The sequence below is a fragment of the Capra hircus genome, chromosome 29, assembly GCF_001704415.2.
Source record: "Capra hircus breed San Clemente chromosome 29, ASM170441v1, whole genome shotgun sequence".
NCBI lineage: Eukaryota > Metazoa > Chordata > Mammalia > Artiodactyla > Bovidae > Capra > Capra hircus.
Genome location: NC_030836.1, coordinates 35,745,107 through 35,764,245, shown reverse-complemented (window position 1 = coordinate 35,764,245; position 19,139 = coordinate 35,745,107). Strand labels below are relative to the sequence as shown.

The 19,139-nt window shown below is 56.5% G+C and overlaps 1 protein-coding gene across 1 annotated transcript; it reads left to right on the top strand.

The window, feature by feature from the left end:
* Nucleotides 707-18,921, top strand: ADAMTS8 (ADAM metallopeptidase with thrombospondin type 1 motif 8). The gene is made up of 9 exons (XM_005699727.3): nt 707-1,459; nt 7,880-8,119; nt 8,920-9,055; nt 9,554-9,721; nt 10,602-10,903; nt 12,822-13,005; nt 15,158-15,330; nt 15,446-15,621; nt 17,378-18,921. The coding sequence occupies exons 1-9, from the start codon at nt 707-709 to the stop codon at nt 17,940-17,942; spliced, it is 2,697 nt and encodes an 898-aa protein (XP_005699784.2). The 3' UTR covers nt 17,943-18,921.

Genomic DNA, 19,139 nt, shown 5'->3' with positions numbered 1-19,139 from the left:
TTTACAATGAAAAGCTCTGGAACTTTCTCTGGAGACCTCGCTTTTGCACAGTCGGATCCCCAAGTGACACTGTCGCAGGGACCTGTGCAAGGGTCTCCTGGGGGTGTGTCCTGGGCACTTGACCGGAGAAGAGGGAGCGACTGGGGCCTCACCAAGATCATTGACTGAAGGGCACGTCCAGCGTTGGAGGAATTAACGTGGCACCACGGAAAACGAGGGGGGAAGAGTTGGCGTTTACTCTTCCAGGAGGAGGGGCGGGGGAGCCAGTCTCCCTGACTCCTGATTGGTTTTACATTTCATCCAGAATTTTTTTCTCTCCTCTCTTGCTCTCTCTTTTCAGTTTCTCTCTCTGATCCCAGGGGAGGGGAAACGGGAATAGTGAGAGATCAAAAATAAACCTCTTATGTCAAAGCCGGGAAGGAAGTATAAATACGAAGAGCTCGGCAGCCCACTCGGTGCTTCCCGGGGTGTGGAGGAGGCGGGCGTGAAGGGCGCGCACGCGGCCAGGGCGCCAGCTGCTGCAGCTCCACTGGCCCGGCGGGCGCGAGCCGGAGAGGCTGCCTGGGGACCGCCGCCGCTAGACGCCCACCGGACACACGCCCGGCCAGCCGCCGAGCGCCTACCCGGGAGGACAGCGGCTGGGCCGCCCGCACCTGCCCGCGCCGGGCCCCCTTCCTGCGCCTCCCGCGCCGCCGCCGCAGCCCCGATGCCCCGCGCCGCCCCCCGGTGGCCGCTGCTTCTGCTGCTGCTGCTGCTGCTGCCGCCGCCGCTCGCCCACGGCGCCCCGGCCCGGCCCGGAGGCAGGAGGCCGGCCTCCGCGCTCGTGGTGCCCAAGCGGTTGCAGAGCATCGCTGGGGAGGTCGCGCTCCACCTGTCCGCCTTCGGCCGCGACTTGGAGCTGCGCCTGGAGCCCGACGACAGCTTCCTGGCGCCCGAATTCAAGATCGCGCGCCTCGGGGGCTCCGGCGGGGCGGCCGGGAGCGAGAGGGAGCTGCGCGGCTGCATCTTCTCGGGGACGGTGAACCGGGATCCCGCGTCGCTGGCGGCCGTCAGCCTCTGCCGCGGGCTGAGCGGCACCTTCCTGCTGGAAGGCCAGGAGTTCACCATCAAGCCCCAAGGCGCTGGGCGCTCCCTGCATCAGCCACACCTCCTGCAGCGCTGGGGGCACGTGCACCCCGCCACTGCAGCCCAGTCCCTGTCCAGAGCGTCTGAGAGGGAGGCGCAGAAGGGAGAGGGTGAGAGGCAGGAGAGAAGAGCCGACACAGCGGAGGAGGAGGAAAAGGAGAAACAGGAGGACGACGAGGAGGGCCAAGAAGAGGAGGCAGAAAGTTCCAGCGAGCCACCACCAACCCTGGAGGCCAAGAGCAGGACCAAACGGTTTGTGTCGGAGGACCGCTTCGTGGAAATGCTGCTGGTGGCGGATGCATCCATGGTTGCTTTCTACGGAGAGGACCTAGAGGTAAGACTAGCTGTGCAGGGACACCCTGATCACCTCCCAGAGTCTCCAAATTCTTCCCTTTCCTGTCCCTCTGAGAAAAATCCTTCCTGCTCCTCACCTCAAACAAGGTCCTCTCCTTTCTGAGAAAGGGAAGTAACTCTTTTCATGACCTCTGACACCCAGGAGACCATCTGCTCCTGCCACTACCTCCCTTCTAATTGGAGGGGAGGCTCTGGGCGCCCTCCTCCATGTCCACCCCCATCCCACACATGCTGAACTGAAGGTGGGTTTTAAAGCACCCCCACCCCAGACACTTGCCTCACCCAACAGAGATGATAAGTGATCATTTGGGAAGAGCATCTACCCCAGGCCCCATTTCTCAGCCCCCTACTGTCTCCAGACCTGAGGGGCTCCCAAGGAATGGCCGCTGGGATGCAAAGGTGTCCTTTGCCTGCAGAACTGAGGCTGCCTTAAGTGAAAGACATTGTTTTCAGGGAGTTGAGGCTGGAAAGGGGCTGCCCAACTTCTGTGCGCCCAGCTGGTTCTGATCAGGGGCACGGATACCTTGCCAACCTGGCGCTCAGCCCTGGCAGAACTTGGCAGCACCGGCGTCAGCACGAGAAGGGAGGGGAACAGAATTTCTGCCTGGGGACTCAGCCCAGGAACCTGAAGCTTCATGGGAGAGGGAAGGAGAAGACGATGGGGATCTGACCTCCTGTGGTGAGTGTTCCTGGTGGAGCCAGAACTATTCTCGGCCCACCTGAGCTGCCCTCCACCCAGACACAGCTCTCTACTGAGCTGGGGCAGGGAACTGAGTCCAGGGGACAGCTCCTGCAGCCAGGCTGATTCCAGCTAGATTTACTGATGCTGCGGACTCAGCAGGAGGTGTCTGTCATCCTACACCCCAGCACCTCCTCCAAGGACCAGGTGAAGCAGAAGGCTCCAGGTGAGGCCGCACTTTCTCTTATCCTGGGGAGCGCAGAACCAGAGATGTGCCCCGTGGAGGACTGACCTACCTAGAGGGCACCGATTCCTGAAATGGGCACCCTGGCTGCAGCTGCAGCTCAGTTGCTGCCATTCAGATGATGGCAGTCTTGGTTATCATTCCTATTCTAGCCTCAGCCTGTGCCCAGCTGATGCCTGCCTCGGGGGCTTTGGCACCACCTGTGCACAACAGTCTGCATGAGGCACAGTGGGCCCTTCTATCACTTGTCCCAGCTTTCTCAGTCTGCCAGTCACTGGGAAATGCATTCTAGTTGCAAAGATGGGAAGAACTGGAGGTGAAAGGTCCATGTGGCTTCCCCCCTGGATGCTGCCAGGGTGGTTCAAACCCATCAGGCACCGTGTTGGCAGTCTGTGTATTCGCTCCTCCCAGAGCTTGGGATGGCAGCTTTGACCCCGCAGTCCAGTTCTGCCCAAGGACTGTGGGTCTGCACTGACCAAGTATCTGCTTCCCGGCCTTCCAGGAGAGCAGGGGAAGGTGCCAGCCGCCTCCTCTGACTCCTGCCCCAGCAGGTCCTCCAGAGGGTGGCAGGTGGGGCTTTTCCCATCTCAGGTTGAGGACAGCCACACCTGGCTACCAGGGCCCCTGGCAAAGTCCATCCACCTCAAACCGAGAGTGCGGTGCTGAGCCCTCCCACACACGATTCCTTTCTGACAGCTGCCTGACAACCTGGAGTAGGAAAGCCCACAAGAACAGGGAGAAGCAGTGGGAAAAGTCATTGCTTTTCGGTCTTCAGAGTCCAGATGTCCTCCCTGATGTTTCCCTAATATCTCCGCTCAGCTCGACGCCCAAACACTTAAGACGCTGTGTATTTGCCTCCAGTGTGTGCTTGGCAGCTCCAGCTGTCAGAGCCACCTCAGAGCAGACATGCGGGCTGCCAGGCACCAGGGTTCCCAGGCCCCTGAGGCATGGGCAGGGCTGGGTTCTGCCCCCAGGTGTGCTGCACCAGACAGCTGGCTTCCTCTTTGCACCCAGGGCCATTTGCACCCTCACAGGACTCTTGGCTGGATGACCCAGCATGCGCGTGTCCCATGTGGTCCCCTCCATGCACACAGGTTTCTGGACATTCAGACAGGACTGCTGCAGCAGCCCACCACCCCCCTGCGTCAGAAGAACACCCCAGAAGAGCCATCAGGCACCTTGAAAGCTTAGGTCCTTCCCTGGGTGGGTAGGGTTCCCTCTGCCTTTGGGGCCAGCCCTGCCACCTCTCCCTTGGTCTCATCCCATCACTGCCTCCATTCTGCTGTCACTGCCCCAAGTGAGGCTGAGGCTGAGGCATAGCTATTTCTATGACTGACCCCTGGCCCCTCTGCTCTGACTGTTCACCCGCTGTGGAGATGCCACAGGATAGACCTGAATTTCTCAGCTCAATCCCCTGGACTGGCCCATGAGCTCAGCCAAGGCACAAGTGAATGTCAAGGCCAGGTTCCCTGGCCTGCCCAGACACACCTCCTCAAATATAACCTAGTTCTCTGCAAGTAACTCTTCAAGGAGTCCCCTGGAGACCTCATTCACACAGATGGAGGTGCTTTGGGGTGTCCCAGCCACCAGAGTGTGTAACGAGGATAAAGAGATACTTCCCCCTCCCCCGTGAAGAGACGCACCTGGACTTGGTAATGGAGTCTAGTCTAAGCATCACTGAGACTGCTTCCTAGTGAGCCTTCTGGAAAGTTCAGCACCTCGTGGGGAAGTCGCACGCTGAGGACATTCAATCTGCAGAGTGGTTTACAGGGACCACGCAGTGCAGACACCTGTGAGGGGGCAGAGGCAGAGAGCGAAGGCTGCAGAGGATCTGTGACTTCCTCCAGGTCTCCTCACCCGAAGGCCACGCTGGTGCGCCGGGCTGTGCCGCCTGCTCAGCACCAGGAGGGTCTGTGACTCTGGCTCTGCCTCCCCTGACATCGTCCATGCTGTGGGAATGGGTCACTGAGCCCAGCAGCCCAAACAGGTCCAGCCACAGTGGGAGGCCCAGTCCTGAGCAGAAACCGCCTTCAAGACCAGAGAAAGAATTAACGGTGCACACGACTGGCTTCACCACAAAGTGATGATGAAGTTTTCCAGACTCTGTACACTTGAAGAGCTCAGACAAAGGGGGCTTTCTGAAAGGGGGAACCACCTCAGAAGAGGGACCACCTTTAACTTTGTCTGCACCCAGCCGCTGCTGACTGTTCCCAGATGAAACTGCACCAGGAAGGGGCGAGAGTGGGGAGCAGCGCCCCACGCTCAGTCTGGAGAATTTTCTAGCCAGACCATCAGCTGCTGAGCTTCTCAAGTCGCTGCTGAGCAGGGAGGTCCCCAGAGAAGACCAGAAGCATCCCAGAGTCAAGCTACTAGCCAGTGGCTTCAGGGAAGGCTAAGTCACTTCACCCCCGTTCCACTGCCCTCCAGGAAAATGTCTCCCACCAGCCCTGTCACCAGAGTGGCCAAGTACCCTGGCTTGCCCAGCACAACCCCTGGCTAGGATTGTCTTGATGTAATTCATCTTTACTCTCAGAAGTGTCCTGTTTTGGATAATAACAGAGCAGACACATGTCTGAGTCTCCGCGGGCACGTTATATTGCCTGTGAAGTATGAAGACCCACTGGAAAAGACCAAGTCTTCATCTCTTCGGTCTGTTGGCATCAGAATGAGCGATCATATAAAGTACTTCCCAGTTTGAAAAGGCCGCAGTCTTCAACTGCCCTTGAGTCACCACGTGCCCATCCTCCTGTCCCACTGGGAAGGCAGGTGGGACAGAGGCAATGTCAAGGGCACGGGGTCTTGCTTGCATACTTTGTTCTCATGTGTTGCAGCTGTCCCTGCAACAGCAAAGGTGGGTGGCAGTCAGTGCCGTGAGGAAGAGCATAGACTTTGACAGAAAATAGAAATGCATGACTTGAGCAAGTTACCCCTTTTTCTGAACCTCAATTTCTTCACCAGCCTGACAGGCACTGTTATACCAAGGATCTGGCAGTGTCTGGAGGGGGCAGGAGAATACAAAAGGCATCTGACCCAGGCTCTGACGCATAGCAGATGCTCAGCAAAGCCCAGCTAACGCCAGAGTTGCCTTGGATGGCGCTTTTGGGCCTGCTCTCTGTGGGACTGGAAGTCAGTCCTGCCCTTCTGGACCAGGAGATAGGCCCAGAAGTGGGGTTCATGGTCTCATAGCTGCCCGCCTGCCCAGGCCTGGCTCCCTACCCCCAGGGTCAGTTAGATGCACAGGCATCCGAGCCACCAGTCCTCAGAGGAACTTCTCATCCCCAAAAGCTCAGTGATATGAGAGAAAGGGTAGGTGGGCCAGGCCAGGACAGCAGACTTTAACAGACACTTTGGACCATACAGGCCTGGCAGCCCTCTTTTGATGGGAATTATGTTAGAAGAGAGCATCCAAGGGAAACTTCAATGTCCTCCCATAAAACCCACTGCCTAAAAGGAAAACTCTCAAGCCAGCTCAGCCTGCCATTTGCATGATGTTTGGAAAGGATGCTATGAGCTCCCTGAACCCCGGGGAGGAGAATCCATGAGCCTCGGTGTCAGGTCGCACATCCCATGTGCTCGTGTACCTTCGGTTCACACTGGGGATCGACCCATTGACAGTCTCTGCTAGTCTGATGGAGCAGCTTGGGAACCAGAGCCTTCTTAAACCTTAGATCACTGGTTCCTTATTCCACGCCTTTAGGGACTGCTTGTGGGGCAGCTGGCATTTCTCGCCTAAATGCCTTCTTTATTAAACATCATCTCCCTAGTTTTGAGATTGTGATGTTGGAACTTGAAGGCAGTTCTCTTGTGAGGAGGGTTGCAGGTTACTGCAGGTTGTTCCAGGAGTTGGATGCTGGTCCTCGTCAGGGGTTGGCGGGTGGGGGGGCACCCTGGAAGCAGCAGATAACTGGAGGGAGGAGCCTGACAGGCTGCCACTCCTCAGCCCTCACCCCCAGCTGCCTAATGAGTTGGTTACTTGTTTCCCTCAGGAATCTGAATCCAGGAGAGGGTGCCAAGTTTTAGCTTTGCTGATAAGATGTTTACATCAGCCTAAACGTAGCTGGAATGCCTGGCACACTAAGTGACCTGCTGACCCCTGTTTTTTGGGCTTACCAAATATCTGGCTGGTTGCCGGCGAGATGAACAGACAGATCCTATTCACAAACAATGGGATTCATCTGGAACTCCCACACGTGACCTCAGCCCCGGAATGTCCCACTATAGCCTTTCACCTTCGGTTCCTTCCTTCTGGTCCCACCTTCCAGATCACAGAAGGGCAGAAAAAGAGGCTACGGGGGGTGGAGCCCTGAGGGGCAGAGAGCAGGACTGGCCACACTCCTGGCGGAGGACCTCGGTTTCCAGTTCTGTAGAATGATCCTAGACGACACCCTTCTGGAAGTCCCAGAGGCAGGAGAGTGACCTGATCTGGCCTCCTCAGAGGCCTTGGAAGCCGTTGGCAGCCCAGGGTTGGGCAGAGGCCAAGCAGTGACGTCCACTCTTCCTCTGACCTTGATGGGACCAGAAGCAGTGTGAGCCTGAGAGCCTGGGTCTCACCAGTCCATCTGGTTCTCTCCTGCCCCAAGCTGAGGAGGATTAAACCCCCTGGGCTGTCCAGGAAGAAGCCAGGAGGCCAGGCCCTGGGAAGCTTAATGAGAAGAGTGTAGACCTCAGAGGCAGACATGCCTGTGCTATACCCCAGCTTTAAGAGCTGGGCGGCTGTAGACAAGGTATTTGACTTGTGAGAACCTCCACTTCCGTTGGAGAAATGGGGATGACTGCCCAGATCGCTGAGAGCCTTTCCTGAGGTGACGCACATCCAGTCTGCGACTGGTGCAGAGGAGCTCCTGTTGGGAGTGACCATTACAGCAAAGTTTCCTTCCTGAAGAGTAGGGGTTACCCCCACAGACTGAGGACAGTTCTCTGTGGACCCTAACCTTGAGTGCTCAGACAGTGCTTCTGGACTGAGAGCATGAGGGCAGGGGTGGCTGGCAGGGAGACGGTGGGTGTCCAGGTTAAGGTAGATAACTCGTGCAGTCCAGTAGAAGAACTTTCTGTGACGATGGAAGTGTTCTGCAGCAGCCACGAGTCTTACGTGGCTATTGGTGCTCTTGAAATGTGTCTGGTGTGGCAGAGGGACAGTGATTTTAATTGGATTGAATTTTAATGGATTTAGATGTCCATGGCCATGTGTGGCTGGGAAGGATGTTAAACACACAAGCTTTGGAGCCAGGCCTTCAGGGTTATGGGCTGGCTGACACACTAGCTCTGGACCTCAGGCCACTTACTCAGCCATGAATTTCTAATACGTACAAGGAAGGGAAATAATGCCATTGCTTGGCGGGGCGGGGGGGTCGGTTAGGAGCCCACCCAAAGAGGCAATACACCAGTGCCCTGCAGTGAGGAGTGCACAGCTCAGGTGACAGCAGGGGTGGGCACTGCTGGGAGGTTGACCCCTCCCTCTTCACCCCTGCTTGCCTCAGAGCCACATCCTGATGCTGATGTCCATGGCCGCCCGCATCTACAAGCACCCCAGCATCGGTAACTCCGTCAACCTAGTGATGATAAAGTTGGTGATCATGGGGGACGAGAAGCTGGGCCCCGAGGTGTCAGACAACAGCGGGCTGATACTGCGCGACTTCTGCGCCTGGCAGCGGGACGTCAACCAGCCCAGAGACCGGCACCCCGAGCACTTCGACACGGCCGTCCTGCTCACCAGAGAGGTTGAGGGCCTCCAGACATTGCAGGGGAAGGGGCGAGCACTGGGAGGGTCAAGGAGGGGTGTGGCTCAAATGTGGAGCCAGCCCAAATGTGGGGACTGGCTCCCTGCTGGCCCTAGCTGGACAGAGAGCCTTGAATGTGGACGAGGGGGAGGGGGGGAGGAGGAGGTCATGAGGACACGTATGAGGTATTTCGAGGGAAGCAGAGGAATGCGTAAGGGCTCTGGTCCAGAAGTTTGTGACCAGCTGTCTGCTGAGGTCATGACAAGACAAAAAGGGCTCAAACTGCCCTAAGAGACATGTGGAGTTGGAGCAAAGTCCAGAGGTGCAGCTGCAACCCGGGTTAAACCCCGGGGGCAGGTAACCAGGCTCCTCCCATAATGTCTCCAAATCAGGAGGCCTGCCCACCTTCCTGGTGAGGTTTAAGCAGGTGGTTTCCTAAAGCCTAGCCAGAGTCATCATGGGTGGAGGCCCTGCTCCCTGCCCTCCAGGCCTCAAGACAACCCCGAGGTCAATGCTGCGTGTTTAGCCCCACTTCACAGCTGGGGAACCCGAGGTCCAGGGATCAGGGCCCACCCATCTCCGTATGAGGGGAGTTCATAGCCTCATGACTCATCAGGCTATCCTGCCTCCCAGGACAGACTTCCCAGGCCCACAGCCTGATGTCCTGCTGATGTAGATGACAAACGTCCTTTGTGAAGAAATAGAGATTCGGCTGAAAACATCTCCCTCATTTCAGGAGGTGCAGGAACATACAGTTCCTGTCCTCTTTCTGTCCTCACGTCTCGCTTTCTCCTGAGCAGAACCTTTGCGGGCAGGAGGGCAGGTGCGACACCCTGGGCGTGGCCAACGTTGGCACCATCTGTGAACCCAGCAAGAGCTGTGCCGTGATCCAGGACCAGGGCCTGCAGGCGGCCTACACTCTGGCCCATGAGCTCGGTAAGATCCCCTACTCCCAGAGGCCAGGACTGCTGGGTTGGGGGGATCTGCCTTCCAGAGTCCAGTGGTGCAGCCCCCAGGACTGTGCCGTGCTTCCTGGTTGTCACAGAGTAACTGTGCCCTCATGCTCTCCACTGCCACCCTGAGTGAAGGGCCATCCTCAGGGGGCACGGGGAAATGCCAGTGCTCAGATAGAGCCATGAGGGGGTGTCCTGGCTAAGCAGTCAGGATTCAGAAGGTCAACTGCAATGACAGTGTGAGAAAGTGAGCAAATGATTAAGGGGAGTGTGAATCTGGAAAGGCCCCAGCAGAAAAGAGAGGGACCCCAGTGCTCCCAGTTCCCCTGGGAAAGTGGGCTGAGAACTGTCCTTGAGGAACAAGCAGGTGGGGTTCCTGCATGAGCTGGCACTGCTTAGGCCTTCAGAGCACTGTGCCCCATGGGTGGACGGCTGACAGCAGTGGAGGCGGCAGGTGGACCAGGGGTCTCATCCTCCCCAGGGCACGTCCTTGGCATGCCCCACGATGACTCCAAGCTTTGTACTCGGCTGTTCGGGCCCCTGGACAAGCACCACATGATGGCGCCGCTCTACGTCCAGCTGAACAAAACACGGCCCTGGTCCCCCTGCAGCGCCTCATTCCTCAGAGAGTTCCTGGACCGCGGGTACGGTAGTTCCCCCGCTTCTCCCTGGCCGGCGGTGGGCACCCGCATTCCTGGACCGCGGGTACGGTAGGTCCCCCGCTTCTCCCTGGCCGGCGGTGGGCACCCACATTCCTGGACCACGGGTACAGTAGGTCCCCGTTTCTCCCTGGCCAGCAGCGGGCACCTGCTTTGCTTGCGTCTCGGGATGGGAGACACTGGGCAGCTGTGTCCTCACTGCCCTCCAGGGCTGAGGTACTCTAACGACTCCTCTAGCCTGCTGGTCCTCAGCCCAGCTTCTAGCGCCAATGAGATTATATGCAGAGCAGGTAGAAGTGGTCTGGGAACGTCTGTTGGAGAAGGTGGGTTCCCACAGACCTTGAAGGGATGGAAGAATGTTTGTCATACAGAGCTGAGAAGGGAGCCTCCGGCTGGAGCCATACATCACAGGGTAGCGTGAAAACAGTAGAGGCAGGAACGCCCCCTGAGAGCAAGGAGTGGGGCGAAGTGCCTGGTGCAGGCAGCCTGGCTTGTGGAGTAAAGAAGTGAAGACACAGTTGATTCTTGATGCAAAAATAGATTGTTCAAACATCAGTACTTTGGCTTTAATTCTCTGGGCCTGGATTTAAGAGTCCATTTACATCCCTAATTATACTGTGACTTAGATTAGTGCTACAATTAGCTGGCTTTCCCTAGGTAAACACTGAATACATATAAGACATTCTGGATGACAAAGAAATTCAATCCTTTAAATAAACGTGCTACTGATAGTCAAAACTTGGAAGGAATTTCTCTAAATGATGGAGTGTTGACAGTTTGTGGATTGAGGTCAAGGAGACCTTGAGTGTCGTGTGAGAGGAGGGAACCCCTGGCCCTTATTCCTGTTTCTCTGCTTCTTTCATTCTTCAGGGGACTGCCTTCTGGACGCCCCCTCCTGGGCCATGGCCCTGCCCACAGACCTCCCCGGCCGCAGGGCCCTCTACGACCTGGACCAACAGTGCAAGCAGATCTTTGGGCTGGGCTTCCGCCACTGCCCCAACTCCTCTGACCAGAACACCTGCACGCAGCTCTGGTGCCGCATTGATGGCCCCGACCCCCTTTGCCACACGAGGAATGCCAGCCTGCCCTGGGCCGATGGGACACCCTGCGGGCCTGGGCACCTCTGCTGGGAGGGCAGCTGCCTGCCCGAGGAGGAAGTGGAGAAGCCTGAGGTGAGGGACGGCCTCTGGGGTGTCAGGGAGAGGGACAGGGGGAGGGCTGTTTCCAGGGAGGAAGCCACACTTGAGAGCTAGGAACCAGGAGACTTGGGGCCAGATGCAACTATGAACAGAGCCACACATTCTTTGACACACAAAACAAAGCGTATTTATTCAAACACAAGAGGAGCCCTTCGAGGGTGTGCTCCGTCCGAGCAGATGGATGGTGCTATCAGGGCCTGGGCGTTTGGGGAGCTTGCCTTTGGAACAGCCGTGGACTTGACTCGGAGAGCTGGTGCTGGGTGAGAACACTCCTGCACAAGACTGTCGTGGGCACTCCATAAACAGAAGCCATTATGAGTTCTACTATAAACAGTGAGTGACAGAGGAGGGACACCCCATCAAGAAGGAGGGGAGAGCATTCATGCCCTACCCGTGTCTGAGCTGAATTTATAGCTAGGGGTCAGGACAGTGGGAGGACAAGGGTGGGGACCCCTTGTTTCAGAAGGAGGGATGAAGGAAGGGGAACCACCTCTGAGCCAGCAGAGAAAACTTGGCAGAGTGAACCTGCAGGAAAGGCAAGGCAATGTCGAGACGGGGTTTTAAACGGCTGGCTCCTTTGCCCTGCTCTTAGTACTTCCAAACTGTGAGGCTAGTCACCTTTCTCTAACTGGAGTCACTGAGCCATCTCTGAAACAATGTCTGATGGTCTCAGCCTGGGTCTGACCCAGCTGTGAATCACCAGGGTGGCCCGTACTCTCACCCTCTGGAAGGCTGTCCTCAGGGCACATCCTGTGCACTGAGGCCCAGGGGCCTGTGTGGCCAGGTAATCCACACGTTCCTTCTAAGCTTGGGCCAGGATGGGCCCCATGGATTCATTCTAAGCCCCCTCCTGGCCCCTGCCCAACATGTGGCTTTTCCCAACCCCATCCTGGAGTGTGGGCTTCACACAGTCCTGAGGGGGAGGTGGGAAGGGGGTCCCCTCCCACCTTCCCCGGCAGTGCAGCCAAGCTCCACACAGGAAAAAAGTGGCCCGAAAGTGAACCCAGGCTAGTGCTTCTAATGTATTTTTAAGGGGAAAAGACAGACCGGAAATACTGCATATATTGACAGAATCATGTCTCTGTAAAATAAAAACACGGAACCTATAGTCAGAGCCAAGGTGCAAAGGGCTATTGATGAAAGTCACATCCATGGCTTCATCTAGGTAGCAGTATATCTTCAAGTGTTACTTTCTCTCACATTTTTCCTATTTTTCATTTTTTATAGGATCATATATGACTTTGGTAACTTTTAAAAAGTTATTTTCAATTTGAAAACTCTGTGGACCCACCCATCACAACTGCTTGACCTCAGAGTCAGTTGTAAAGTTGGATGTGACTGTTCCCAGCATGTCCTACTCACTTCTGGACCTGGAGGCTAGTAGAGTAGCGGCCTTACCTCCCAGAGATCCTTCCTTTAGGTCAGCACTGCTCAGCCTCAGCGCTGCTGTCCGGGCTGTGTGCACCCTGGCTGTACAGGCTGAGCAGCTCCCTGTCCCCCACTCGCCGGAGGCCAACAGCACGCACCCTGCTCAGCTGTGACAGCCACCGTGTCTCCAAACACTCCGGGAGTGTCAGCCCCCATGGGAAACCACTGTGTTTTCCTCAGCCTTATTCCCATAAAAGTGTTTGATTCAGCAACTCCTACTGAGCACCTTACAAAGGGCGAGGCACGGTTCTAGACCCCTAGGTGCTTGGGAGGCAGCCGAGGGCCAGGCCAGCACAGACTCTGTGGTCAGCTGCAGTCACACATGCCACTGAGTCACTGGGAAAATGAATCGGGCAGTTACCGAACTCCACCCACCAGTACAAGCACAGCTAGGAGAGGAGGTCCCACCGAGAGCGTAGGCCCTCTCCCCTTCCGCCACTCAGCGCGGCCTTGTGTGTTGCAGGCTGTGGTGGATGGAGGCTGGGCCCCGTGGGGACCCTGGGGTGCATGTTCACGGACCTGCGGAGGAGGAGTACAGTTTTCATACCGTGAGTGCACCAACCCCGAGCCTCAGAATGGAGGGAAGTACTGCCTGGGTCAGAGAGCCAAGTACCAGTCGTGCCACACCGAGGAGTGCCCCCCGGACGGTAATGGCCAGAGCAGCTGCTGCGGCGACTGCAGCACATCCCTGGAGGAGGGTGGTCTCCCGGGCTCAGAGTTTCCGGGGTGCAGACAGAAACGGGGTCTCGAGGCACCACACTTCGGGGCAGCCTGCAGTGCCCCGGGACAGCTCTCACTGTGCAGGGAGAGCCTGGCAAAGTCAAAGAGAGAAACCGCCCTAGGTTTTGGAGATGTGGACATGGAGGACGTCACTCCCAACCAGCTCATGCACTGGAGCTGGGGGAGGGCTCTGCAGAGGGCGAGAGTCAACAGTAATACTCCTCCTGGAGGAGTCTAAACCCTGGTCTGTGTGCAGAACAATGGAGGCATTGTCCAAAACAATTGTCAGGGCCACCTCCAGGGTCATTCCAGCCGATGTTCAGCCCAGGGCAGAGGGAAGGTTTCTGAATCTGATCCTAGCACACACTTCTCCTGAGAAGGTTGCCCATCTCCTCTTGGGGCCATGGCATCTGTCTGCGGGAACCTTCCTGGGAAATGGCCTCATGTCTGCCTCCCAGGCACATCCCCCGGTGCCCACAAGAAAGCACACGCCTTAACTCCTTAACCTGGAGCAGTGATGGCTGCAGAGACATGAGAGGGGGTCCCTGCAGATCTTTGCTCCACCTCCCTGTCGCAGCTCCAGAAAGTGTGGCAGGCAGCAGATGGCACACACTTTTAGGGAGGTTAGAGAAGTTCCTCCAAACACAGAGGCCCAGCCCGGGGAGGGCAAATAGCAAGGGAGTCTGGAGGCGTTGTAGTTTTGCAAGACGAGGAGGAGCCATGATGGCAGGAGGCTCTAGAGCGTCTGCCTGGAATTGTGGGCATCCTCCTGGCACACTAGTGAAGGGCTCCTGGGGAAACGAGAGAGAGGAGAGGAGAGGGGAATGATACGAGGCATGGAGACATGGACAGGAGCTGAGACCACTGAGACCGGGATTTCAGGTGCACTGGTGCCAGCCATCTCCGTCAGTGGGTGTTCAGTGCCTCTTGTGTGCCACAGCTGTCCTGACCCACTCTCAGGAGGGGGTGTGGCCACCCGGGGTTTGAAGCTCCACAGACCATGACGGGGTCCAGCTGGGTGGGGAACCTCACCAGTAAGAGCAGCGCTAACTTCAGGACCGCAAGAAGGAAACACCCAGGTCTTCCTGTCTTGGAAGCAGCAGGATGGGTGGGAGACTGGGCACCAAGTCTCACAGGAAACCCCCAGCCTTGGCTTGTGAGCAGTGGAGTGAGTTATGGAGTGTGGGAAGGAGCATGCAAAACCTCAGCTCATCCTGAACAGAGGACAGGACTTAGTGGCACGCTGGAAATAGCAGATGTAGGTGCCCAAATGTTGAGAAGATACCGGGGTTCCAGTCTCAGGCTGTATGGTGGTAACACCACCCAGTGAGGAGTCAACCAGTGATGGAGGAACCACATGGAGTTGGGCCTCACTGAGCTGGAGGTAATCGCAGTGTCTTCAAGTGGACTCCCCCAAGGACACCCAGAATTACAGCAAGTGGAGTGCAGAGGCAAGGTCAGAATTAGGGACAGAGGGGGCCTTTGTCCAAAAGTCCGGTGTCAAGAGTCATGATTAGCAGAGGGTCCAAAGTATACCTCCATGTGGCATTCTCCGCTTCCCAGGCCTACTGAGCTATCCCCATCCGCACCTAGGTTTGGTGTTGGTGGTGGTTTAGTCACTAAGTCATGTCCGACTCCTGCAACCCCATGGACTGTAGCCCACCAGGCTCCTCTCTCCATGGGGTTTTCCAGGCAAAAACACTGGAGTGGGGTGCCATTTCCTCCTCCAGGGGGTCTTCTCAATCCAGGAATTGAGTCTAGGCCTCCTGCCCTGAAGGTGGATTCTTTATACCAACTGAACCACGAGAGAAATCGAATCAGTAAAGCAGAATCAAGACCCTCCCCAATAGAAACGCTGTCTTTCCCAGAAAACTCCCCCGGGGTAGGCTGCTCCTTTCCTGCCTCATGAGTCAGCGCTGAGGTCAGTGCTGAGGAAGGGCAGGCTGAGGTGACCCGCATCCTGGGACCAGGTCAAGTCCAGGAGGAAGAAGGTTGCCCAGAATCCGGGCATCTCCCTCTCGGGGTCCTCCCTGCTTCAGTTCAGCATGGTGACTCCGTGACCTCTCATCCTCCTTTTAGGGAAAAGCTTCAGGGAGCAGCAGTGTGAGAAGTTCAATGCCTACAATTACACAGACGTGGAGGGAAACCTACTGCAGTGGGTCCCCAAGTATGCGGGGGTGTCCCCCCGGGACCGCTGCAAACTGTTCTGCCTAGCCAGGGGGCGGAGCGAGTTCAGAATGTTTGAGGACAAGGTGAGGAACCTTCTGGAACTCAGATGCACGGGTGGGGAGGAAGGCCTCCTGGCCAGGACCACGTGCGGGCTGCATCGATGCTCAGGTCCCTTCAGACCCTGCTTCTTTTCTGCAGGTGATCGATGGCACCCTGTGCGGACCCGATACTCTGGCCATCTGTGTCCGTGGCCAGTGTGTCAAGGCTGGCTGTGATCACGTGTTGGACTCACCTAAGAAGCTAGACAAGTGTGGGGTGTGTGGGGGCAAAGGCGACTCATGCAGGAAGGTGTCTGGCTCCTTCAGTCCCTCCAGGTGGGTCTCCCGGGAGTGCTGTCCCTAGCTGTGGGAGTGGACTGGGCTTTAGAGATAGACAGTGGCGGCCCCTGCATACCCAGGAGCACTAGCTGCAGCATCTGGATGAACTCGGTGTCCTCTCTGTCTCAGAGTGGTTGTGAGGGGTCAGGAGGTGGGAGAGCACGTGGCGCAGTCTGACCGGCAGAGGGGCCGCCGGAGGCCACGTGCATGGGGCTGCATCATCTCCGAGTCAGTCAGGAGCAGATCTGCGCTGAGTAACTGGGACCCCTGCCAGAAGCAGCTCCTCCAGGCCTACTGTGGGGAGGACATTTCACCTGTACCCGGCAGGTCCTGCCCTTTCTGCAGGTGGATCTTCAGAAAGGGGGTTCTTGGGGGACCTTGGCAGTCTTGGAGCTTCCTGAATCTGAGAGCCCCAGATCCTTTCTCATACCTTAAATCCATAAGTTCATGTGAAGTGAAGTGAAAGTTGCTCAGTCGAGTCCGACTCTTTGCGACCCCATGGAGTATACAGCCCATGGAATTCTCTAGGCCAGAATACTGGAGTGGGTAGCCTTTCCCTTCTCCAGGGGATCTTCCCAACCCAGGGACTGAACACAGATCTCCCGCATTGCAGGCAGATTCTTTACCAGCTGAGCCACTGGGAAACCCTTCTATATTTAAGTGCTTTCGCTTCTGACTGATTCCTAAAATGAGTCTGCCAGGGCCAGGATGGTCATTCCCTGTTTATAGATGAGGACACTGAGGCATGAAGAGCTAACATAGTCATCTGAGGTCCCCATGGTAGGTAACGACGTCGGAGGAGAACCCACGTCTCTCCTTTCCCCGAGGGTTTTTCCTGCCTTGCACACACTTCGTAGAGGAGAAGGGCAAGGGCCCATGGCCACATTGCACCCCTACCCAACTCCTCCATGCTACCTCATCTCATCAGAATCAAAGAACAGAATCTGCTTTCAAATACAACTCGCGAGTCTGTTCAAATTTAAACTCAGTGATATAGAAAAAAGAACCATGGGGTGTGGGGCAGTCAAAGGGGGAGTCCCCACAGTGCTCGCTCAGGCCTTAGATAGGGGCCAGGGTCCTCTCACAGCTTCCCAGTGGGCAAGAGGCAAGAACAGCAAATAACAGTGACTGCCCTCCTCAGTCCTTTTTACCTCCCTCCTAGCCTGTGAGACCAAATACTTTCCACCCCCAAAGAGAAGAATAACAATTCAGGGTTCTCCATCCCACAGAAAGCGCAGGGCCCACAATAAAGTGAAAACATTTTCCCCAGAGCACCCTGTCACCCCCGACGGCCCAGCTCCTGGTGCTGGCACACCCGGGAGAAGGCCCCTGGGCACAGTGTGCCACCCTGCTCCCTGCCCTCGAGCCACACAGCCACACTTCCAGGAATGGACGGACTCTGAGAGGGGAGTGAGGCATCCATCTGGTTGGATCCTGGAATGGGCGTGGGGAGCAGAATTTTCCATGTGGACTCGAGCAACAGCAGCCCAGGTTTCACTTCCCTTTGGGCTGCATTCCCCTCTGTGCTATCGTCAATTCTCATCTCCAAACACAATAGAGCTGCCGGGCAAAGCAAAAATCCCAACGTACAGAGCATTCTTGCTGGCCTCACCAGCTGATTTATTGGCAACTATTTCCTGATTTGATAGTGCAAATTTTTGTCTGCCCACCTACAATCACTCCACACTGACCTCTTGAGTGCCTGCCTGGGGGAGCCACAGGTCCTAAGGGTATCTTTCTGTTCCTGTCACAGTTATGGCTACAATGACATTGTCACCTTCCCGGCTGGCTCCACAAACATCGATGTGAAACAGCGGAGTCCGCCGGGAGTTCAGAATGACGGCAACTACCTGGCCTTGAAGACCACAGATGGGGAGTACCTGCTCAATGGAAACAACGCCATCTTTCCCACAGAACAGTACATCCTGCTGAACGGGACTGTCCTCAGGTACAGCGGTGCCTTCACCTCCCTGGAGCGGCTGCAGAGCTTCCAGTCCTTGCCCCAGCCACTGACCTTACAGCTCCTGAAGGTCCATGGGGACCCCCTCAAGGTCAAATATACCTTCTTTGTCCCTGACGATGTGTACTCCAGCAAACAGAGCAGCAAAGAGAGGACAACCACCAATGTCATTCAGGCCCTGCTCAGCACGCAGTGGGTGCTGGGGGCCTGGTCTGAATGCTCTCACAGCTGCGGGGCCGGCTGGCAGCGGCGGGCAGTGCAGTGCCGTGACCCCAGCGGCCAGACCTCTGCCGCCTGTGATGAGGCTTTGAAGCCTGAGGATACCAAGCTCTGCAGAAGCCTGCCCTGCTTCTCGTGATCCAGAGGGGGTGGCTTCTGCTCGTGGACTTGGGGTGTGGGGTGCAAACAAGGTCGCACTACGGTGACTCCACATCTGGAGGTGGCCTACCCAGGCCTTACGCTGCCATGGCCCTCCAGCTGGGTGTGAATCTACAAGGGGAGGAGAGAAGAGTTGAGACAGACCACAGATGCTGTGGGGTGGACCCTCCTTGGTTCAAGTAAAGGGCATAAGGTAAAAGGGACACAAACAGAAGTCTCGTTCAGCCTGCTTGAAAAGGAGAAGCAAAGCTAAATGAAAAAAACTGTTTTCTACTTGGTTCCCTTGATAAATAATCTACCTCAGTGAGGAAAATATTAGTCACAGAGATACGGGGAGTTGGGGTGATGGTGAGCATCACGGCAAGCCCCATATTTGCACCCTGAGGTGTCTTCAGAGATGACCGGGACGGTCTTCAGCATTAAACCCATCGGCTGGAGGGCTGCGAGCCCAGGACTGTGAAGAGCCCCGTGTTCTCAGGCTCCCACCTGCAGGGGTGGATCCACTTCAAGTATTTATGCAAATGTGTCTCTGAACTAAAGTGTGCTCTTGTGCCAATGCAGTGGTCTGATCTGGCTCTGTACTTCTCTGGAAGGGCAGGGGACCCTGGGCCCCAGGACAGAGGCTGAAACTAGGTCGGCTCACCTTGAGCACACCAGTGGAAGCTGGCACCTTGCCTGCATCTCTGAGACCTCCCTCTGAGTGCTCTTATCTACGAGTCCAGCCAGTTGAGGCAAGGCTGTATGTGCATACTCCAGACTGGAGGTTCCCCAACTTCAGCGGGCATTAGGGTCATTAAAGGTCTGCTTGAAACACAGATGGCAGGGCCCAACCCCAAGGGTTTCTGAGTCAGTGGGTTAGGGATTGCAAATCTGTGTTTCTAACAAGTTCCCAGATGACATGGAGGCTGCTAGTTTGGGACCCTGCTTTGAGAAGCCCTGCTCTAGTGGAAACTTCCAACTCTGGGGTAACAAAGGTTTGGCAATGCCCCCAGGTTGCTTATTCTTGGGAAATCCTCTCCCATTCCATTCTGCATGCGTCCTCATCCTCATATTTACATACCGACCAGCCAGAGAAACAAGATTCTCTTAGCATCTGAGGAATGCCGCACCTGTTTCTAAGGACCATCATCCCAGTGACCTCAGCTCCTTCTCTCCATGTCGAGTTCAGCCCCAACTC